Genomic DNA, 24,272 nt, shown 5'->3' with positions numbered 1-24,272 from the left:
TCATGTTTTATTCTATATATGGAAATGTGGTTTTTGGGGGAGAGGAAGATTCATTAAATTCAGAATAAAATAATTGTTAAAAAATAATATATAATACTTTAACATATTTAACATGTATGGGACTACCTGCCATCTAGAGGAGGGGGTGGGGGGAAGGAGGGGAAAAGTTGGAAAAGAAGGTTTTGCAAGGGTCAACGTTGAAAAATTACCCATGCATATGTTTTGTATATAAAAAGCTATAATAAAAAATAAAATTTAAAAAATATAATGAGGAAGGAAGGAAATTTAGCAGTATCTGATCTCAGACTATGCTACCATACAGTAATTTTGAAAACTACTTGTACTGATTAAAAAATAATAAAGTTGATCAGAGGGAAAAATTAGTAATGCAAAATCCCAGAAACCATGGAAAATTGGGGAACAGAGAACTTGATAAATTAAAAAACCCCAACTTCAGGGGAAAAACTCTATTAAAACACAAATTTCTAGAAACACTAGAAATCAGTCTAGCAGAAATTGGGTTAAGACCATTTTATACAACAATAACTTCCAGAAAAATACACGTAGATATAAAAGGTCACATCATAAACAATAAATCTTAAGTAATAAGGAAGAAGGTATTTTTTGAAACTATAGTTAGGGATAATATTACTGACTGAGCAAGAAACATAAAGGACAGAATGGACAATTTTGATTACATAAATATAAGGCGCTTTTGCAGAAGCATAAGAAACACAAGCTTCAATTAAAGTGAAAATAGTTGATTGGTAAGGAATTTTTACAGTTAGTTTCTCTGATGGGATTGTAGTCCAAAATATATGGGGAACTAATAATATGAGAGCAGGAGTCTTTGTCCAATAAAAGAAGTTCTCAGAGAATGAGGGATAGAATGTCAACGGCCACATCCAAAAATGCTCCCAATTGCTAAAATAGATCAAATGAAAGTTTAAATAGCCCCAAAGTTCCTTTCAACACTCATTATTGTTGTAGGGATGTAGGAAAATGACAGTTTTTGGGAGAAATGTACTGGGAAAGTGAGCATTTTGCCAGAAATTGGGTGTAAATTAGTATCTTAAACTATTAACCACAATAAAGTCAAAATAGATACATGATCAAGATATAAAAGGAAATAAAGAAAATGAGAACATGAAACATTACCTATCAGACTCATGGATAGAATAATTTGTTAATAAACAAGAGCATTGCGAAGTGTAAAATGGATAGAATTAATTAAAATTATTGTATAAATTAAACTAATGTAGCCAAGATTAGAAACAATACAAAAATTATGGAGAAAAAATTTTCACAGATAATCTCTTTAAGACAAAGGTCTCATTTTTCAAATAACTATTAAGTGTATAAGAATATGTCTTTTTTAATTGGCAGAATGATCAAAAGATACAAAGGGGCAGTTTTTCAAAGAAATAAAAAATATACATGAATTCTAAATCATTATTGATGAAATACAAATTCAGCTTACACCCATCAGATTAGTTTAAATGATATCCTTTAATTGGGGAATGGCCAAAAAAATTGTGGTATATGATTGTGATGGAACACTGCTGCATTATAAGAAATGATGCATTGGTTGATTTGAGAAAAAAACGGGAAGACTTGGACCCATGAAGGAAGATGCTCTCCCCTCCAGAGAAAGAACTCATAATTAGAAGTATGTGCTTTTACATATATATGTGTGTGTGTATGGATATATGTACATATGTACATTTATAGTTAATTGTAGCCTCTACAGTATAGTGGGGAGAGAGAAAAAAGTGCATAGCAGAGAACAAAAGAAAACTTCTAAGCATAGAAAAGCTGGGTAGTTTTAAAAACAATGTATCACCTTTATTACATAGTTAAAAAAAAAAAAAACATTTGAAATGGAAATTCATGGTTTTATATTGAATCCTTTATATTCTATGTACATGGAATTTTTTTTTTACTTTGTATTTAAGATTAAAATGAATTTTAAAAATTTAATAAGTAAGCTGAGAGTAGTAGTAGTACATTCTTTGTATATGGAAATATTCATATTTGTTGCTGTTAAGTTTGGAATAAAAAAAATTAAGTCATTTAAAAAAGAAGGGGCACAATCAGGGAAGGACAGGAGGAGATAGAATCAAGGTTACAGAGTGAGGGTTAGTAAAGGGAAGGTCTATCTCTTTGATATCAGAGACTAAAGAAGGAATGACTTACCTGTTACATAAAGGAGAAAGCTTAGATTTTCTAAGTAAAGGTTCTGAATCACTGGAATTCATCAATTTTCAATCCAACATATTTTCTAAGCATTAATTGTAGTATATACACAGTGGTACGCTATATGGTGGACATAAGAAGACACAACAGTCCTTGTCTTCAAGAAGCAATCTCAAGATTTTTTAATTTTGAAGTTTTTATTGAATTTTACTTTCAGATCAATATTCTCTCCTTCCTACTTTCTCTTTCTCCTATTTGAGAAATCAAGAAAAATGAAAGTACTTTATAAGCTTTAAAATAAAAATATAATACTTTATAAGCATGTAGAATAAAAAAATTGAATTTCTACATTGGGACCTCCCCCCTTACTAATAATCTTTATAGTCTGTATTCTGAGTTAATTTCTCTATCAGGAAGTGGATAACATGTTTTATTTTTCTTAAGATTTTTTTAAATAGAGGAACTTTTTGAGATGCTTTGAATGAATTCATCTAAAAGTAAAGATGGACTAGATGACTTCAGTCTTTTTATAGTGTCTTTATTCCTCACAGATGAATAACTAAAATAACAACGTTTTCTTGATCTAGTTTTTTATTTTTTTAAAAAGATATTATTTTTACATCACCTGTATCCTTCTCTCCTGTCCCCAGAGCATTCCTTTATAACAAAGGAAAAAAAAAGAGTGAGAGAAAGGAGAGAAAAAAAATCATTTCTGATTAATACCCTGGTTAATTTCTGGTTAATACTCTGAAAAATTCTGACAACATATTTTGTGGATAGATTCCAGGTCATCTGTGAAATTGAATGTAAAAAAATATATATTAACATTTGGTTTCCTTTGTAATTACATTATTTCATTTTATGGATTTAAATATATTATTCTGAGTAGGGCTCATAGGATTCACCAGACTGCTAGAGAGGTCCATAATAACAACAACAAAAAAGATGTAACTCTTGCTTTAAATAAACACAGAAACAGAGAAGCAGAAGGCTGGAAATCTTTTCAAGAAGCCAGGTCTCTAGAATGGGAAATGACTAGAGTGGAGAGAACTCCACCCGAATGGGTGGTAGAAGGAGCAAACCCAGGGAGACTAGCTAAAAAGGCTGACCCAAGAGAGGGGTGATAGATATCAAAGCCCTATAATCTTGGAGGGGAAGGAGTGGCTGTGGTTACATGTCTTTCCTACATAGGTCTCACTACCTTTGTAATTCAAGTCAATGCCTTCTGTCATATACAAATGGTATATATCTGTGGGAGAGTATACTCCAGGTTTATGAGGAGAATGTTTTGTAGTCACTCTTCCTATTATGATGTCTTAGGTCTTCACTTTGAATTCATTTTATCTGTTGCTTGAATATTTAAAGTTAACTGTACTGGTAAGGTAAATAAAACTAGTTTTAGTAGGGAGTTTCTACAACCTACTTTGAGAGAATATTCTCCCCACCCCCTTGATCTATAGACATGTGAATGCCAAGTTGGAGAGGTAGCCCCATAAATGCAAAATCTTGAGGACAAAGACTTTTTCATTTTTATCTTTATCTCTAGTCTTAGCACATATTAAGCACTTTATAAGTTCTTATTGTCAAAAGACTTCAAACCTAAACATCCATTTATAATTCTTAATTATTAAAACATATCTGAGGTCTCAGTGCTTCTCCATCATTACCTTTGTGTTCACAGAAATATCTCATCCTTAGGAATCATTTAGTTCAGCTCATTTTACAAATGAGGCAACTGAGGCCCAGAATAGTGAACTGGTTTTATTCAAGATCACACAACCATGAAGTGATAAAGTAGGCCTAGAGAACAATACTTTTTTTACTTCAGATTTAGTGCTCTTTCCACCAGCTTTTCCTTTTAGGAGCAACTAGAGATCTTCTCTTTCTCTTTGATTTCATATACAGAGAACTTCTGGTGAGTAAACTTCCTCTATCAATGCAAAACTCATTCTCTTAGCTCCCTGAAGCACTGAGGTTGTAATTTGTTCAGGATTACATGGATATTATCAAATTTGTCAAGAAGCTAGAGCTGAATTTAGGTCTTCCTGACTTTGAGGATAGCTCTCTTTATCCATTCTGCAAGTCTGCCTTTCATTGTTAAAAGAGTATTTCTAGGGGAAGGCCTTTTTTATCTTTTTATCTTAAATGTTCTGAGCAAAGGATATTATCAAAGATGTCAGAAAAGATCAAAGATGAGAGAGGATAGAAAATTTGAATGTCATTTTTTTTATCTGGTGTACTAAAAGAGAATTAAGTTGAGTATGATCCTCTATGGAAGAATTATAATGGACAAGAATTAGCCCCAAACAAGAAGGCCGGGAATGGTTCTTATTGCCTTGTTAGAGCATCTATCCATCCTTCAGAATATCCAAAAGTGATCTGATAGTTGTTATATCAGTCATTAAGGGTTGCAAGTTTATTATTTAGCACTAAAAATATTTTTTCTTGTTTTCTTAGGACAGTTTGTTCTGTGTTGTAGCTGCATTTGGCTGTTTCTACTATTGATCCTTTGAAGACCATGGTAAAGAAATATGACCAAAAAAAGAAATGAAATTTTTCTTTATGTGCTGAATTTATAGTTCAACAAACAAGCATTTGTACATGTCTTATTAAAATAAAGATTGGTTGATAGTTTGGCAACTATCAGACCTATCCTATTTAGGACTTTTTAATTTTAATTTTTGTTTTATATTTTAAATTTTTGATTACTTGTACTTCTAGAATTTTCATTCACTGTGCCCTTGGAATTGAAACAGATTTTGAATAAAATGGAACCTTGGATATCCCAAATCAGTACTCTATTGGTATGCGCATTGCTATTTAGGGCGAACTGGCCAGTCTGGGTGGTCTAAATCCATTACCTTTTTTTATAGGATCAAATGATTCTTAGTATAGTGGACACTCAGCAAATATTAAATGAAGTCGGTTTTCAACCAGATTTGTAAATGTGGTAAAATGGAAAAAGCACAAAATAAGGAGTCATAACAACTAAGGTTTTGCCCTGGCTCTATCATTAGCTATCTAATTCTAGGCATGTCACTTCATTTTTCAGGGTCCTTTTCAGAATTAGCTGATTTCTGAAATGTTTTTTTCCAGGTGTAAAATTCTAGGATTTTTTGTTTATTTATTTTAAACTTGGATGTTTTTTCCCTCCAATCTAAAAATTGTACTTGTCCCTGTTAAACTTCATCCTGTCGGTCACATTACATTTGGTATAAATGCTTGATATGACCTTGACAAGCTAGTAAATGAATTGGAAACAAAGTCTTGTGTGTATTTTCTTAATTTTTTCTTTCAGTGTCGCAATACTCACTTCCCTAAAATTTACTTGAAGACTTCAGCCTTATTTTTTTGTCTCGAGTTTTGCTGCTATATTGCCATTGTGGTACTTGCTGTGGTCATCCCAAGCTAAAACTTGATAAATTCTGCTCTGGCTAGGAGGATCTTAGAACAACAGAACTTGCAAGCATCAAAGCCAGCTGATTGTTTTGAGAATAAATATTGCTTTGTTATTTAGTCATCCTCCTTTGAGCTCTTGGTCTAGAGGTGAAAAATAGTTTATTTTTCAGGCACTGTTTTTCCCTATTCAGATCATTTAAATTTCAGAAATTACTGAATATTTCAACTGGCTAACTTATTCTTTAGCTTCAGGACATTTCCTATTCAAATATCTGTGGTCTTTCTAGGCCTTTAATAAGAGCTGGGTAGAAATATACATGTAGATGCATGCAAAAAAGTTTAGCTTTAAGTAAATCCAGTTTACATGACTACATTGTGCATAATCCCTTCAGTTTAAAAGAAAGACTTCATGAATAAGAATGAAATTAATTCTCTAAATGTTTTTTATTATAACTGTATCTGTATGTATATTATACTTTATAAGTCTCTTTTTTCCCCCTGAGGCAACTCAGGTTAAGTGACTTGTTCAGGGACACACAGCTAGGAAGTGTTAAGTGCCTGGGGCCAAATTTGAACTCAGGTCCTCCTGACTTCAGGGCTAGTGCTCTATCTACTGCCCACCTAGCTGCCCCACCAGTCTTTTAAAATGAAACAAAGGATACTTAGAAAAAAATGACCTTGGACTTGAAATCTTTTTAGTCAGATGTGGAATAATCCCTATTTCAGGGTCCCTGGATGTTAAGGTAAATTATTGTGTGGGAATGCACATAAAATTTATCTATCAATAATAATGACACAAGGTTTGAGTCTTCATTTGAGTTTAACATCTACTGTTAAATTTCTTGGTTGTTTCTTGTTATAAATGAGGCATATTCAAAAAAGAAGTGATAAATTATTAATATAGTATATCAATATGACATTCTAAATCATATACAGCTGCAATAGAACTGAGTGGAGCTTTTAAATGATTTGCTTATTGAGGAAAATCCAGCGCCTTAGCTTTCTGCTTGCTCCCCTTCTCTTTTTCCTCTCTTTACTTCAACAAGCATTTATTAAATACTTATTGGGGCATAGGTTCTATAAAGACTCCCAAGAAAACATGTCTGCACTCAAGAAACTTATATTTTGCTTTCATTCTACCTTCTCTGACAATGAGCATATACATAGTGTGAGTGGGTTAGGTAAAAAGAAGAGAGTATAAAAGCAAAATTGATAGGTAACCTCGGAGTAAAGTTGTTCTACCTTGACTTGTAAGAAGAGAAAACAGTAGGTATAAAAATAGCAAAATGACATATATAGTGTGGCAATTGGTTGAGCATCTGCTATATATTTTCCCTTGGCCACTCTCTTTAATGTCACTTCTAGGAGCAGACGAAGTTGGCATAGGACCTGGTATAGAAGTAGCTCATGATATTTGCTGCCTGATTTCTGGAAGACTGGAATACCATAGAAGTTGGCATGGTGAGCTCTACCTTCTGGATCTTTTCCTACCTTCTCCATCCCCTTTTTACTTTCAGCTTGACACTTTAAAGAAAAAGGACTAAAGAGGTCCAAAGACCTTTCATGGATTTGGAAACAAACATTTGTACTTGTATTTGAAATTGTGAACCTACATGACTTACCTCCTACTGTACCCTTTCTTCCTTTTTGCATTTTTTCCCTCTTTCCCTGAGCAGATCTCTTATAAATCCTATCTATCCTACAGATGAAGCTTTCCTTATGATTTAACATGAGAAAGATTAGACCCCCCCCAAAGCAAAATAAGTTAAATGCTTATGAATTCAATCCCATTTCTGCACAGATTACTAATGTTTGGTCTGCAAGGCTCTTCTCAGGCTATAAACTCCTACATTTAAAAATTAATGATGTGTGATTTCTAAGAAGGATCGAGTGGGTGTATTAACGATACAGTGACCAGTATAAGCCATTCCTCAGTTCATTTCCACACTTAATAAGTGCAGAGCATGACACTAGACTAGGCATATAGTTAAGATTACAGTTTCACCTGTGTGCAATTCTGCACCTTTTTAATTTTCAGGAATTGCTGGTGTTGCATATCATTTCACTTCGAGTCGGTAGATGGAACAGTCACTTATAGGAGCTGGAAACTTTTCAGTTCCTCCGACCCCCAGCCTGACAGGAGAGAGGACTACTAAACAAGTGACCTTCAAGACGGGGTGAGAGGTTTGCTACTCAGCCCACTAGATTCCTATAAGCAGCTCTTTCTATGGGTGTCTAGTTCACCTCTCAGAGTCTCACCTTGCCCACCTTTTCTCCCAAGTCCCCAGCAATGCACCTTGGAGTTTCTCCATTTTATGAAAACGTAGTCTGGTTATAGTTCTTAAACTATTACAAGCCGGGACAAAGAAGTGCCCTTTGCCTACGTAATTGTGATGCCCGCGGGTTCTTTTCCCTTTACATAATAAAAGGTATCGAGGGTCGAGTGATACAGGATAAAAACTGGCCTCGCTGGAGCAGCGTGGCCTGGGCTCTGGGTGCCTGCTCTGGGTTCAGCGATATCCCCCGGATGAAGTCAATTTCTTTCTCCCGTAGACTGCTGGCCTCTTCTAGCTCAGGCAGAAACAGGGCTCCTCCCTAAGTCTCGCCCTGGACAAACGTGCGTGGCAGCTGGGTTTCAGAGTAAAGGTTCCCGGAGGCGCGGCCAGTGCATGGGACACTCGGCAGCCTCTCTTTTCTCTCCACGTCTCCTTTTCTGCTCAGGCTCCTCCCTGCCTATTTCCTCGTTTCCCATTTACCACTCCTTCCTCTGGCCCCGCTGCAGATGTGGAACCTTGGTTACCTGCTTCGAAGTTCCTGGTGGGAAGCTCTGGGGAGGTGGACACTCTAAGAGGAGGGAAGTTGTAAAGATATTTCCGGTTTGGCGTCAGCTGTCTTCCCGCGGTCCTCCTCCTCTACTGCTCCGCCGGTGACGCGGCGCTTGAGGGAGCTCTCGAGGCCGAGGGGAGAGCGAGCGGCTCAGACACCCGCAGACAGGTAGACAGACGAGGGCAGGGGGCGGCACAGGTAGGCAGCCCCGCCAGGTTGGCGGGGACCGGACTGAGGGAGCTTGTGAGGAAGGGGCGGTTCGGCGGGGCGGGGCTGGGACGACCAGAGGTGGGGTGGGTGAAGCTTGGGGGGTCGTGGGTCCGAGGCTCGGCGCTGGGGTGGGGTCGGTGTCCTGGAAAGTCTCGGGAGTGGGAAAGTCTTGAGTTGTGACCCCCGGCTCTTCCATGAATGAGGAGTTTGACCTCTGTCCAGCCTCTTTATTTTCTTGGTGTTTCCCTAACTGTTAAAAGGAGGTGCTGACCAAAGTGGGGTTAAAGGAATCATGGCACTCCGCGCCCCTCCCATGCCGTGGGGGATGCTGGAGGGCCTGGGGCGGGCTCCTAATCCCTTGAGGGAGGAGGAGGGCCGACCTGGGGACGGTGGTTTGTGGTGCAGGACGGGATCTGGGCTGGGTTATCACTGTGGCAGTTAGAAGGAGGCAAACGTCGGGCGTGCCAGCCTGCTGGAGAAAGTGACGAGGGAGGGGCGCTCCGGGTAAGTTAGAATCGGTGGGTGCGGGACCTCAGCGTCTGCTGGAGGCGCTTCTCAGGCAGCCGGGCTAGACTTGCTGGAGAGTGCGGCCGAGCCGGTGGGAGCTCTTACTGCCCGGTGGGTGTTGTAGCGGCTGGCGGGATACAAAGTTCAGCTTAGACCAAATTTCTGCTGTTCAGGTGCTTGTTAACCCCGAAGAGCCACTGTACATGATAGCTACCATTGGGGTGTTAGAAATCCGTGGGAAGGGATTACGATGATACCTTAAGTTTATATGGCATTTTAAAATTTCAAATTCTAATGCGCAGTGGCCAGGGCAGAACAACGGATCTGGTCAGTGCCAGCGATCAGAATATAAAATATAAGTTAATACATATAAGCTGTTTGAATATTCTGTTTGTTGGGTTGGGGGGAGACAGATCAATCCAGCCCAAGAATTGATTCCCATGAGACCGTTCTATGGGTAATCTGGACACTATTTTAACTATTGCTTTTATTCTCTAGTTATTTCCATTTGGACCAGCTCTGCTTATCATGTAGATAAAATGAGCTAATTTTGAATTTAAAGTCAGTTTCCTTTCACCTTCCTTTGCATCTCCTTGCTGCTGTTTAGTATAGTCAGTGCCCCAATAGCCAGGGAAATGCATTTTAAGTTTTCAAACACCACTTTGAGGTTAGTATTTCAGTAATTATCCTCTCCATTCAAGTGTAATTGAATGTTATCAGCTCCTGTAGTTTGGAATATGAGCAAAAGAGTGCTGAGGGGCATTAAGTTAAAGATATATGTGAAGATAGCCGCATTTTTTCACATTTGCCTTGAGCTAATTGCACCTGTTTTGTCCCATGCTTCTTTAAAGCCCAGCTTCAGTCTCAAGCTATAGATTTCTTTTCTGTCCATCTGGTTTACAGATCCTTGTTTTTTGCTGAGAATTTTCTTTTCACCTATGGGTGAAGGGAAAGTTATCAAGTCAGAGCCTTGGAGTCAGCAGAATAATGATCAATTTACAATGTATCCATGGGAAAGATCTGTAGCCAGGTCAAATAAGTAATAAGACTTATTAGACAATGAAAGAGTCAGTGAAAATTTACATACACATACTGCTCTCTGAAAAAATAAGTATGATGATAGTATTAAGATAATGAATAGGAAAAAATAAATATCTTGGAGCAAGAATGAATTGTTTTTAGAAACATAGTAGTAGTAGCACATTTTTCTTTTGTGTTATTATTACCTATCCATTATTTTGATTTGGGAAAGCATAGAATCATAGATTGTTAAAAGTAGAAAGGATCTCTCAGGTCATTTAGTTCAGTCTTACTATTTTTCAGATGATGAAACTGAACCAGAAAAGTTGTCCAAGACTACATGGCTATTTAGTGACAGATAAATGCAAGTCTGCCAATTCCTAGGCTAGTCTTTTTTCTACCATATCACCTCTTTATTATCCTTATGAAGTGATTAGAAGCAAATATTATCACCCTAGTTTTATAAATAGGAAAATTGAAAGAAAGTGTTAGCCAGAGTTTTATGTCAAATTAGTGACAGGATTGATCTTATTTTTTACTCATGATACCAATTACTTTTTGAATCAGAAGAGATTTATCTAGTTTTTCTCATCCTCCCTTGGGTCAAGGAGCTTATAGTGCTTTAAAAAAAACAAAAACAACTTTATTATAAACTTTAAAGCTAGTATAAAATTCATAAACACTTAAGTTTTATATTTTTTAAAATGAGTTTTTCAAGCAACTAACTACTAATAAATTAAAAGTTAATCCTTTATTTAGTGTCCACTGTTGTACTATATATCCTTTTTATATACTTGAAATCATTGGAAATATTATTTTCATCTTGCTCATTTCACTTCATACTATTTCAGTCCTTTCCTCTTATTATGTGTCATGTTGATCTTAATTGCATTGATAGCCTATTACATTGCCGTGTCATGCTTAGAACCTTGTTCTCTTAGTTCTTTCCTACCTTATTGGCCTGGGGGAGTTCCTTTTTTTTTTTTTTTTTTTTTAATATACATATATTTTAATTGGTATTTTATTTTTACATTCCCTAGATTTCTTCCTATATTCCTTCCCAGAGAATCAATCCTTTAACAGATTTTTTTTTAAACAAAGAAAAAGAAAAAATTCTGCAAAACCGATCAGCACATCCCAAACAAAGAATACTCAGACCCTGATGTTACATGCAATGTGTATTTTATTTATTTTTGAAACTGGGTCTCTCTGTCTCACTTCCGCAGGAAATATATTGGCCACTCTAGTGTGCATTGTTAATCTATTCCAATTTTGAGAAGGGCTGATTAGCTCCTTAAACAATCTAGTATCTTGTCATCTCCCCAAACAAATTTAGTCCACTGGGATTTAGGACTCTTGAGATGTCCTAGCTTTTTTTCTTTTCTTCTTTTTTGCATGGCTATATTAGTCAATTGTCTTGATAATTGAAAGCTGCCTATATTACTGTAGATAAACCAAATTGGCAGATATATAGTTCTGTGAATCAGAAAGTTATAATGGTTTGAGGTTTTTTATGTTTAGTTTTCGATAGCTGCTAGGGAGTACAGGAACCTATTGGTCTTATATCAAATCCACAGCTATTTGAATGCTGGGTTTGATGTGGGGTCTGCTAAAAATAACATGAGCTATTTAAGGAAAATCAAGTAGATGTTCTGGACGGGTGTGGTGCTTATAAGGAAGGAGTAGACCAGTTTATGCTCTAAAATACCTATTATAGAGAATGATATGTTATGGGAATTGTGGTTTTATAAATTTTTCTCTTACTTTAAGTAATAGGATTTAGGGACAGATACAACATTTCAAGTCTTCAAATAGGTTATAGTATCCAAGGAAAAACACCAAAAACATTTGTAGGAAGAACTACTAGAACTGCAGTGATCCAGCCATTGGAGCTGATAGAATAGATGCTATTTTTAGAAATCTCTGCCATTTGAATTTTTCTCTCTGAAAGAGTGAGCTATGATTACTTCCTTTGATAATATTAGAAAGCTGGAAAAAAAAAAAAAAAGAAAGCTGAAAACTTACTTTTTCTCAACAGTAATTTTTTGGCCTTGGAGATTTCTGAGTTGAAATTCTAGTCTGTGTTCAATCCCCATTACAGTCAAATACTACTGTATTAAGTGAGTAAATTAGCTATAGAAATTCTCTAAGTATGGTGTTGGACTTTGTCCAAACTTTGGCACATTTGGTACATCTTAAGTGAGACTTCTTGGAATAGTGGATAAAGGAAGGCAACACTGGAATAAGGAAGATCAAAGTTTAGATCCTACTACTGACACATTCTAGCTGTGTGACACTGGGCAGTTCAGAATAGCTTAGTGTCCCTGGAAGCTCTTTAAGATTATAAATTACAAAGTGCCATTTGATGGAGGAATTTTCCACACTGAGAGTTCCCTACAATGATTTTTTTTCTTTTTTTTTTAGGAGATAGACTTCTTTTATTAATTTTTATAATTATAACATTTTCTTTGACAGTACGTATGCATCGGTAAATTTTTTTTTTTTTTTTTTACAACATTATCCCTTGTACTCCCTTCTGTTCCGAGTTTTTCCCCTCCTTCCCTCACCCCCTCCCCTAGATGGCAGGCATTTCCATACATATTAAATATCTTATAGTATATCCTAGGTACAATATATATGTGCAGAACCGAATTTTGTTGTTGCAAAGGAAGGATTGTATTCGGAAGGTAAAAATAATCTAGAAAGAGAAACAAAACAAAACAAAAAAAAAACAATGCTCACAGTTTTTACACTTATTTCCCAGTGTTCCTTTTCTGGATGTAGCTGATTCTGTACATCATTGATCAATTGGAATTGGATTAGCTCTTCTCTATGTTGAAGATATCCACTTCCATCAGAATACATCCTCATACAGTATCATTGTTGAAGTGTATAATGATCCCCTAGTTCTGCTCCTTTCACTCAGCATCAGTTGATGTAAGTCTCTCCAAGCCTCTCTGTATTCCTCCTGCTGGTCATTTCTTACAGAACAATAATATTCCATAACATTCATATACCATAATTTACCCAACCATTCTCCAATTGATGGACATCCATTCATTTTCCAGTTTCTAGCCACTATGAAAAGGGCTGCCACAAACATTTTGGCACATACAGGTCCCTTTCCCTTTTTTAGTATTTCCTTGGGATATAAGCCCAGTAGTAGTATGGCTGGGTCAAAGGATATGCACATTTTGATAACTTTTTGGGCATAATTCCAGATTGCTCTCCAGAATGGTTGGATTCTTTCACAACTCCACCAACAATGCATCAGTGTCCCAGTTTTCCCACAGCCCCTCCAACATTCATCGTTATTTGTTCCTGTCATCTTAGCCAATCTGACAGGTGTGTAATGATATCTCAGAGTTGTCTTAATTTGCATTTCTCTGATCAATAGTGATTTGAGTTCCCTATAATGATAAAAGTGATAGGTCCTAATGCTGACTCCCCTTATTTCCCCTCAACTGTCATAGATGTTTAGTTGCAGCTTTAAGCTTTAATGACACTTTTGGAACACCTGTATAAATTCTAGTGATTCTTACCAGATTCTTACCAGACTATGTCTTCATTGAGACATAGTCAAATAGATAATCTGTTTCTCACACCTTTTCTTACATAATAGAATTTCTCTCATAATCTGGCTAAAATCTTCCATTTATCAAAAAGATTCCTAGCAGTGGAGTCAGTTGTATTTGGAGGTTACTTTAGCTCTCTTTTCCTATCTTGAAACTGAGGACTTTTTCTGTTGGATGTGAGCTAAAGCTCTTCGATTTTGACTGATATTACTTCATGTTCTTGTCCAGAGCCCTCAATGCATTGTAGATGACATTTTAATAACAAGAAAATTAGGACTGCTCCAAGCTGAGTTTGAAAAGTCTGTTCTTTTTTTTTTTTTTTTTTTTTTTTAAACACAGTTTCCTTGTAAATTTCCCAGTGGTAGTAATGAATTAAGATCCCCAGGTAAGAAACACTGTTAAATGCTTTATTGACTTTGAGGCTGACTGTTGGTATACCATTTGGGAAAGTACTGAGGGAAAGAGGAAAGCATTAATATGACATTTTGGCATATAAACAGATGGATAAAGCAAGAATACTGTACATTGTAATAATGCCCAGAGCTCTCCTATTTCCGTGTAATTCCTTATAGTAGTCTGGCAGTTTAGAATATATCACTTAGATTTGTTTTTGGTTTTAACAAAGTATATGTGATTACAATTTATCATATTTTTAGGTAGTTTAACTTGTAACAAGTAAATCCTGGTAATGGCAAGCTGGGTGGGGCTTGCTTCTTTAATAGAGTGGTAGAAAAGATTTCTTTGACTAGTGTGAACTGTGTTTGGTGGAGTGAGAGAGGGTATGTGTGTGTGTATTTCCATTTTGTACAACGAGTCCAGATTTCATGTATGTGTATGAGGCTTTCCCTGGAATGAAGTTTGGAAAGACTTACCGGATCATAGCTTTCATCTCTATCCCACATACTTTCCACCTCTTATATGCCTCCTTAGTAGAAATATGCTGTTTCCTATTAGATCTTGCTAGGGACATCATTGGAATACTAAATAATAAGGTAATCAGTGTGTGCTAAGGAATGAGTCAGCAGAAAGAGAAGCCAGCTTTTGTGAACTAGAATAAGAATTCTAAGTGCAGTTCTAGTAAATAGTAAAGCCTACTTCTGAACTTTGAGCACATTCCCATTTTGGGAAAATTGATTAATGAATCCATGACGAATTCTGGGTAAGAGGGCAGGTTATCCTCTTCTTGAAACCCCTGAGAATGAGGAATTTGAATGATTAAAATAGGTTGACTGTGTTCTAAGGACTGAGTAGTTGTGATATTAAAGGGAGCACCTCACCCTGATTTCATATTCAGCTTGTCTGACTCTTTTGTCACAGAACCTTGTGCTGCTTGTTGGCATTTGATAAAAGAAATATCTCTCAGGGAGAAGTCACAGAGAAAACAAGAAGTCCTGACCCATTTCGGTAATGTTAATTTAGAGAGAAGTTATATTTTTGACACAATTGCTCTTTGATCTCATTCAATTTCATGAATGAGTGTTGTGAACAGATGTGTCCAGTGCTACACAGGAAAATGACATTCCTTCTCAAATTTCCTCTCCTCTTCTAAAAAGTTGCTGTATTTTCACAACCCCCTTCACTCCTTGAGCAAACACACAATGAAATAAGGGAGTCTGTTTTCTCTTGAACTTTGAATACCAATCATTAAACTTTTCTTAAGCTCTTACTATGTTTAGGACCCTATGCTAAGGTACAGTGGAAGTACTGTGAGAGGCATAAGGATGTATAAGAAATGGTCATTGACCTTAGAGAAATAATACACAAGCAAATGAACATTGCTTTTCAAAACTATCTCTTTATTTGAGTTTGCCACTATATCTTTTGCACGCATGGTATTTGTTTACACAGATAGAGGTGTGATTTAATGATAATAATTTATCTTGGCAAACTTTCTCAACTCCTTCAAGCTCTTTCCCACTTCATTGTTGTTTGATTCCAAAAAATTCCTTTAGGCTGTCTTGATTTTTTAATAGGATTGTAGATCTAGAATTGTAAGGGACCTCAGAGAACATCTCTTCATTTTACAGATAAGTAAACTAAGACCTTGGGAGGTTGGGTGACTTGCCCAAAGTCTTTTTTTTTTTTTTTTTTTTTTTTTTTTTTTTTTTTTTGAGAATTAGAATGATAGACATTTGCATATATCAGTTATATATTTAATATCAGCTTTTAACAATATTAAAAATGTGTATCTTATCTATTTCTGAAATTAAATAAGACAATTGGAAGAAAGTAGAAGGATGTCATTTTATTGGAAGCTGGAATAGCTAGATAAGAAAAACTTCAAAATATATTGAGAGTTTTGCTTATTCTGACTTGACAAACTCAGAAGTTGAAATTCCTTGCTGTCTAATATTTGTTGTTTTCTTAGAGAATCAGCTAACCTTCTTGGGTAAGAAGGCTGAGGATTAATTTAGTGTCGAGCTTCTGATCTTTCATATTTAAGGTGAATTTTTAAATTGGTTAAATGTTCCTTAAGAATTAGTTTAAGTTCTTTTAAAATTTAAACTTTTTGAAGTAGATCAAAACGCATTTTGATGCTTGCTATATAGATGTAGTGCTATATTAGTTTGATAAGAAGAGAAGACTATTTAGGGATAAAAGATTACTATAATTATATTACTATTAGCTAGAAGGAAAACATTAATTCAATTCAGCTTTCTTCAGATAGCCAAATTACCCAGGAGGGTTAGTGATTCATTAAGAAAGTACCTTATTCTCTAAATCACTATTGATCAGAGAAATGAAAATTAAGATAACTCTGAGGTACCACTATACATCTCTCAGATTGGCGAAGATGACAGGAGAAGATAATGACGAATGTTGAAGAGGATGTGGGAAAACTGGGACATTAATGTATTGTTGGTGGAGTTGTGAACTGATCCAACCATTCTGGAGAGCAATTTGGAACTATGTCCAAAGGGCTGTCAAATTGTGCATACCCTTTGACCTAGCAGTGTCTCTCCTGAGTCTGTATCCTAAAGAGATTATAAAAAAGAGAAAAGGATTCACAGGTGCAAAAATGTTTGTAGCAGCCCTTTTTGTAGTGGCAAGAAACTGGAAACTGAATGGATGCCCATCAGTTGGGGAATGGTTGAATAAGTTATGATATGAATGTTATGGAATATTGTTGTTTTATAAAAAATGATTCGCAGGATGATTTTAAGAGAGGCTTAGAGGGACTTACGAACTGATGCTAAGTGCAATGAGCAGAACCAGGAGACATTGTCCATGGCAACAACAAGACTATAGGATGATCAATTCTGATAGACTCTTTTCAACAATGAGATGATTCATGCCAGTTCCAATAATCTTGTGATGAAGAGCCCAGAGAGCTGTGGGAACTGAGTATGGATCACAGCATAGCATTTTCACACTTTATTTTTTTTTTGCTTATGTTTTGTTTTCTTTTGCATTTTTTTCCTTTTTGATCTGATTTTTTTTTTGTGCAGTATGATAATTGTATAAATATGTATACATATATTGGATTTAACATTTTTTAAACCTGTTTAACATATTGGATTGCTTGTCATCTGCGGAGGTGGTGGAGGGAAGGAAGGAAAAATTTGGAACACAAGGTTTTGCAGGGATCAATTATCCTTGCAGTTATCAATAGATAATTGATCCATGCATATGTTTTGAAAATAAAAAGCCTTAATAAAAAAATAATTTTTTTTTAAAAAGAAAGTACCGTAGCTGTATCCTTTTTGTTGACAATGTAGCCTTTTAAATATTTGTGACTTTTGTTGTGTTCTTTCCAACTCTTAAGTTCCATGGTTTTAGTTATGATGTCATCCTTAGATGAGATGTAGTAAGAGCCTAATTAGTGATGTATATAATATTGGATGCTTTGTTTTATATTAATTATTAGTGTCATCACGTTATCTGTTCCATCTTTCAAGGAATATTGTTAGGATTTTGTCATATTCAAAGGAAAACATTTACTTTGAAGAGTGAATTGATTTAAAATGTTTATGCCTTTTTATTATAAGTGATATTGGCCTTACATGGCCATACTTGAAGAAGGTCAAAGAAAAAGAAGTACCATAAATATCAAAAGATCACAGCAGCATGGCTACCACATAGTAGTAGGAACAAAATAGACACCCATCAATTGATGAAGAATGGCTGAGCAAACTTTGATATATTAATATAAGACAATATTTAGTACTGCACACAGCACAATCTATATGAGGATATCGGTGAAATTTTGAAAGGTTTCTATGAACTGATATAGAAGAAAGTAAGCACAACTAAGAGAGCAACATGGGCTATTACCACAAAAATGTAAAGAAAAACAAAATTAAAAGATATCAATCCTTATTAATTGCAATGACTACTGGACTCTAGAGGACTGATGATGAAATGTACTATATATCTCTTGAAAGAGAAGTGGTAGATTATAGGTGTAGAATGAAACTTATGCTAACAGAAATGGCAAATGTGTCCTTTTGTTTATTATTTAATTTTACTTCTTTGTTACAAAGGAGGGTGTTTTTTTTTTAACACTTTTTATTTTTCAAAGTACATGCAAATATAGTTTTCAACTTTCACCTTTGCAAAACCTTGTGTTCCAAATTTTTCTCCCTTCCTCTCTCCCTTACCCGTGCCCCAAATAGCAAGTAATCCAATATAGGTTAAACATTTATATTTTTCTAAATATATTTCCACATTTATCCACGTATTTCCACAAGAAATATCAGATCAAAAAGGAAAAAAAAAGAGAGAAAGAGAAAAACATAAGCAAGGAAGCAACAATAAAAAGGTGGAAAATACTATGTTGTGAGCTACACTTAGTCTCCACAATCCTCCCTCTGGGGACAGATGGCTGTCTCCATCCCAGTTCTATTGGAATTGCCTTGAATCACCTCTTTGAAAAAAGCCAGAGTCTATCTTGATCACCACATAATCTGGTTGCAGTGTACAATGACCTTCTGGTTCTGCTCATTTCACTAGCATTAGTTCATGTAAGTCTCTCTAGGTCTTTCTGAAATCCTCCTCCTGATTGTTTCTTTTACAATAATAATGTTCCATTACATTCATATGTCATAATTTATTAAGCCATTCTCCAACTGATGGGTATCTACTCCGTTTCTAGAGTTAATATCCACATAGTTAATCAGAAGTAATCTATACTTTGGAAAAAATTGATGTTAAATGTACTGTTCCACATCCATGGATACCCATACCCATGGATACTCAATTTCTACAAAGAATGGGGGAAAAGTGCCTTCTTATATCTCTGGAGGGCCAAGTTTTATAGTTTTAAACATTTTGATTGCTTTATGTGGTTATATATTACAGTGTTATGGTCATTGTATATCTTATTATCTTACATGAACAGATACAAAGTTTTTCCTTGTTTTTTTGTGTTCATATCATGTTGTCCATCCTTGCATCTTTAAATCATCTTGAGGTGGTTTGGTTTGAGTTATACTAACCTTTTTATAGGTAAAATTTTCCCTCTATTAGTTACTTTTTTTTGAGATGATTCATAATCTACAATTTTTATCTTTAAGACTTTACAGATGGATTTCCAGGAGACTAAATAGTTGCTGATTGAGGTAATTTCAAGTCTCTTTTGACCCCCATAATATAGTAATATCATTATATTGATTAAATTTAAGTAGAAAATGGTGATAGTACTATATACATATTTGCCATTTTTGCATCAGTATTGCAAGGTTTTGGTATGTTTTAATTAAATATCATATTTTTTTTTCTAACTCATTGGTTTTGATTTTTGCTCTAAGAAGTCAATATATGACTATACAAAAAATTGAATTGGAAAAGTTATTAGTAACTGAAACGTGAAACACATGAAGGGGAAGAATGTGAAGTCAGTCTAGAAAGCTATGGATAGAACATAAAAGACCTTTAGTTAAAACCAGAGGTGTCTTTATTCTAAATATTATATCAGTAGTAGCAACTGAAATTTATTCCACAAGGGAGTGATGTTGTTGGACATGTACTTTTATGAATATAGCTTCTGTGTGGAGGATAAATTGAAAGAAAAGAAAAGAAGGAAAAATTAAATTAGGATGCTTTTTTAATAGTCTAGGACACAGAGAGTGAGAGGATGGTGGCCATGTTACTAGAGAGAAGGGGACAGATGAAACGTTATAGAGATAAAGGATTGATAAAATTTGGCAATTAGTTTGAATATAGAGAATGAGTTGGAGTGATTCCTAAGGGATGCACCTGAAAGACTAGAGGAATGGTAGTACTGTTAAACATGAGTAAAACTGTTAGGAGGGAGATAGTGGCTTTAACAGGAAAGAAGATAATTCTGTTTTGCACATATTCTATTTGAGATGTTAATGAGATTCAGTTAGAAAAGTCCAGGAGGTGCCTGGTAATGTGAAAATGTATGTATATTTGGGACTCATCTGAATACAGATGAAAATTGAACCTCTGGGAACTCAAGATTACTGAGAGAGTATAAGGAGTGGAAAGAAGAGGTTAAATGTTCATTTTGGGGTAGAAGATATGAGAGTATCCAAATGAAAGCAGCCAGGATGGTGAAGAGTACAGAGTGAGATCATGTCATGAGATAGATAGTAAATTGAAAAAATTCAAAGTATGCTTAGCCTGGAGAAGAGGAGGGTGGGGAAAGAAATTTTTTTGAATAATAATGATTGAAGGAATTTTTTTCTCCAGATCAGACATCTTACTCAAAATTAGTTCATATTGTATATAATGAATGTGGAAAGCCCTTCAACCATAGCATATAAGTTACTGAATATTAGATGGTTCTTATTGGAGAAAATCACTCGTGAATTTAATAAAATGTGAGTGAGATATCAGCAAGCATATTTTCTTCCAGCTCCACCAGAGCAAACTACAGTCTTGGAGGAGAAAACAAATAAGAATTGTCCATTTCTGCCTTCATTCTGTTGTCAATTATTCTCATCCTAAAAAATACTCATCATAATTCTTTCAAGCTGCTTTTCCCTATATAGGGTAAACTCTACTGTCCTGCAGCAGCATCAGCTCATTCAGCCTTTGCATATCTCAGCCCTATATTTCTTTCACACTCTTTTCTCTTCCTAGTCATGCATTATAGAATAGGTTTTGGGAAGATCAATAAATATAATTGTGAGGACTGAGTCTGCTATAAATGTATACCTAATTTCAACTGGGCCATCACTTAAATAGAGTATCTCCACCTACATGTCTCACTAATCAAAAATCTCAAATATCTCAAATGAGCTTATCTTTCTACTGCACTGCTCTTCCTTCAATCATTACTATTTTTGCCTGTGAAATCACCTGCAGTATTTCCCTGTACCCTTGTCCTGTGCCTGGTTGGTTTCTCTCAGAATCTCACTTTTAAGTAAAGTGTCTTATTCTTTTTCAGGCTTTAATCTTGACTTTGCCCAAATAGTAGGTACCTAAGGTGGAAATGCTCTATTTAAGTGATGGCCTGGTTGAATTAGGTATACATTTATAGCAGACTCAGTCCTCACACTTGTATTTATTGACCTTCCCCAACCCTATTCTGCAGCAAATGATTAGGAGGAAAGAGAAAGTGAAAGAAATACAGGGCTAGGATTTGGTTTTCCCAGTTTCCTTGGAAACTGTCCATTTCATGTAGAGTAATACTCTTTTAAGTGAAGATAATAAATGAAGCATTGAATTCTTTGTCCAAAGTACTAGGCTAAGCATTGAGATTACAGATACTAAAACAAGACACTGTCATCAAGAAACTCAGATTATAATGGGAAAGACAACCTATGTGAACATGTAGATGGCTGGTGATGCAGTATATAGACTGGCTGACACGTAGTAGCTGTGTGAATCCTGGGCAAGTCATTTAACCTTTCTTTGCCATAATCAGTTTTATCAAATGTAAAGTAGCTATAATATTAGCAACTACTTTCCAGAGTTTCTGTGAGGATAAAATGAGATAATATTTGTAAAAAAAAACTTTCAATCTTTAATGTGCTATATAAATGAGGTTGTTGTTTAATCTACAAACTGCCTTAGACTGAGACCTGGAAAAGACCTTAGCTTAAGAAGGCCAAGGTCTCCCACTGCATTCAGAGCTCTCTCCAGTTGTTATGATCTGAATTTTGCTGTTGAATCAGATGGCTCTGGAAGAGAGTGAGGTTGGATGCCTAGATGGCCCTCCCTCGTTTAATCCAGTTCACTTGCAAGTCTTGATATCATCTTTCCCAGTGTCATGGTACCTTCAATAATGAAGGACAAACAACCACAATCTACAAGCCAAATAGAAAAATCCCATTGTTCTTAGGGTGTTGTGATAAAACAGATGCTTCTTTTAAAATCTCATTTCCACTGATAAAATATTTTTGTTTCTGATGTTGAACTATTTGAGGTGCCAAGGATTTTGGTAAGAATCTTCTGGGAAACAATTTGTTTAATCATCCCCCGGTAGATGGATACCCCTTTACTTTTCAGTTTGAGAATATTATTTAAAAAAAAAACCAACTATAAATATTATTGTTGATAGTCTTTTTCCTCTTTCTTTGATTTAATCTGCAGATACAGATCTGTCTAATAGCTGGGTCAAAAGATATTCCTGGTTTGGTAATTTGAGGGTTCTTGTTCTAAATTGCTTTCCAGAAGGGCTGGGTCATTTCACAGCTCCAGCTGTAGATTCTTCCAGCATTTGCCATTTTTTTTTTTGTCAGTTTAATATATGTGAAATAGAACATCAACATTATTTTTATTTGAACTTTTCTAATCTAGTCAGAGCATTTTTTTTCTTCAAGGCTGCTGATAACTTTCTTTTTAAAACTGCCTGTTCATATCCTTTCAATAAGTTCTTATAAATCTTGAATGTGAGACATTGTTATCAGACAGATTTGTTGTAAAATAAATGGTATGATTTGAAGCAAGGTCTATATGGCTCTAGCCATATCATACAGCTAAGTTTTGATAAGGAAGACTTGTAGGAACTTGAGGACTTGGATATTGGTTGTGGAGGTTTCAGAGATAAATTTGATCCACATATAGTCCAGTACATACATTTAAGAATCTGTTTTTGAGTGAATATTGGGGACTTGTATCTTTTTTGCAGTAAATAGGAAGCAAGAAAGAAAAATATTTTTTAAAATTCACTCATTTTTAAGTTTGTAATTGTATTTTTGCCTCTTTGAAAATCTATCTAGAAACTTTGTCAGAAATTTCCTGAAGGAGTGTGCAGAATGATGGGTCATCTTGGATAAATTATCAATTGGTTGCAGTTCAGATTTTTCTAAAAGGGGAAGAAGATGGATTCTAGAAACTACAGACCAATAAACCTTTTTATTCAATTCCCAAGAAAATTAATGACTTGTAAGTAATTAGGAAAGAATCAAATGATTATTAGAGAAGACTTGAGTCATGACAAATTAACCTCATTTCCTTTTTTGGTAAGAATAGTAGATGAAGACTATTGTAGACTATTGTAAACAGTGCATAGCTGTTTGTACAGCATCTTAATGTAGGGAAATTTCTAGGAATTGGACACAGAATTTTGACCAAAGTGTTTAAAATTTTAATTAAAGATTTTGTTAAATAAAGTGAAGATAAGCTTAATTTTGATTGTCACAGATTTGAGGATAATTAATATAGACTCAATATACAAAATGAGCTTGACTGCCAGGACTCTGGGTGGGCCAAAACCCTGTTAAAATGAAAAGTAAACAAATATAAAACCTTGTTTTAGGTTCCAAAGAATTAATTGTATAATTAAGGAGTTAGTCAATCACAAACCCTCTTCCCTTCTAAGCTAATTACGCAGAACATTGAAAGATACAATGTAATTTCACCTATCAGAAATTCAACTGAGCTAGTAGATATATTTTTAAAAGTTTTTTAATAGTCAAAATAAAAGTTATAGTTCATATAGTTTACTCACAAAAGAGCCCTATGGGGTTTTTTAATCTATTTTTATTGCACACATTTAAAAACATTTTTTAAAAAATTCTGTTTTTAAACACCCCCCAAAAAAACCTACTTCCATATATGAAATAGAATATAAAGATTATAGGTAAACTGCATTTCTTACTGCTTGGTTTTTTTAAAAAGTATATAACAAATTACATGTTTCTTTGAAGTTCTGTTTACTTCTGGATTTCCTTGTTTATTGAATTTTGCAAAATGTTTCAATACCTCTTTTTAAAAATCACTATTATTAGCCACTTTTCCTTGACCTCTTCCATTTAAAAAAAAAAAAAAGAGAGAAAATGAAGAATGTTCTAGCAATTAAATATTGTCAAGCAATTCAACTTCATGCAATGGCCATATCAAAAAACGTGTATCTCTCTCTGTAGCTTAAAAATCACTGCTTCTAGAGTAATAAGTTTCATTATATATTCTCTGGAAACTTGCTTGTCATTGCAATGATCAACTTTTTAAAGTCTTTCAGGGATGGTTTTTCTGCAGTATTGTTGCCTTTGCATGAATTGTTCATTGTTCTGCTTTTGTTTACTTGAGTCTACATCAGTTCAAACAGCCCAGATTTTTCTCGTATTGATTTTGTCATTACTTGTAGAACATATTGATATACTATAGTTTGTGGAGTCACTTTGT

General features: G+C 35.0%; 2 protein-coding genes across 6 annotated transcripts in view; both read left to right on the top strand.

Annotated features, from left to right (window-relative positions):
* The window catches only part of DYNLT2B (dynein light chain Tctex-type 2B), a 29,555-nt gene extending 24,095 nt beyond the window's left edge, over positions 1-5,460 (top strand). Inside the window, exon 5 of the mRNA XM_074301550.1 lies at positions 4,654-5,460. Within this exon, the coding sequence (XP_074157651.1) occupies positions 4,654-4,701 (48 nt within the window). The 3' untranslated portion in view covers positions 4,702-5,460. The remainder of the gene's footprint in view (positions 1-4,653) is intronic.
* A 1,505-nt stretch (positions 5,461-6,965) lies between these two features.
* PCYT1A (phosphate cytidylyltransferase 1A, choline) overlaps positions 6,966-24,272 on the top strand; it is a 61,885-nt gene continuing 44,578 nt past the window's right edge. The window contains exons 1-2 of one of the 5 annotated variants that reach the window (XM_074301539.1): positions 6,966-7,056; positions 7,634-7,772. In XM_074301539.1, coding sequence (XP_074157640.1) covers positions 7,675-7,772 — 98 coding nt within the window. In that variant the 5' untranslated portion in view covers positions 6,966-7,056; positions 7,634-7,674. Of the gene's footprint in view, positions 7,057-7,633; positions 7,773-8,403; positions 8,620-9,113; positions 9,136-19,274; positions 19,295-24,272 lie in introns of those variants that run through there. The other 4 variants (XM_074301541.1, XM_074301540.1, XM_074301544.1 and 1 more) reach the window with 4 other exon arrangements.

The sequence above is a fragment of the Sminthopsis crassicaudata genome, chromosome 3 (genome assembly GCF_048593235.1).
Source record: "Sminthopsis crassicaudata isolate SCR6 chromosome 3, ASM4859323v1, whole genome shotgun sequence".
In the NCBI taxonomy this organism is placed as follows: domain Eukaryota; kingdom Metazoa; phylum Chordata; class Mammalia; order Dasyuromorphia; family Dasyuridae; genus Sminthopsis; species Sminthopsis crassicaudata.
The sequence above is the reverse complement of the archived record's forward strand: the minus strand, read 5'-3'. Positions and strand labels throughout refer to the sequence as shown.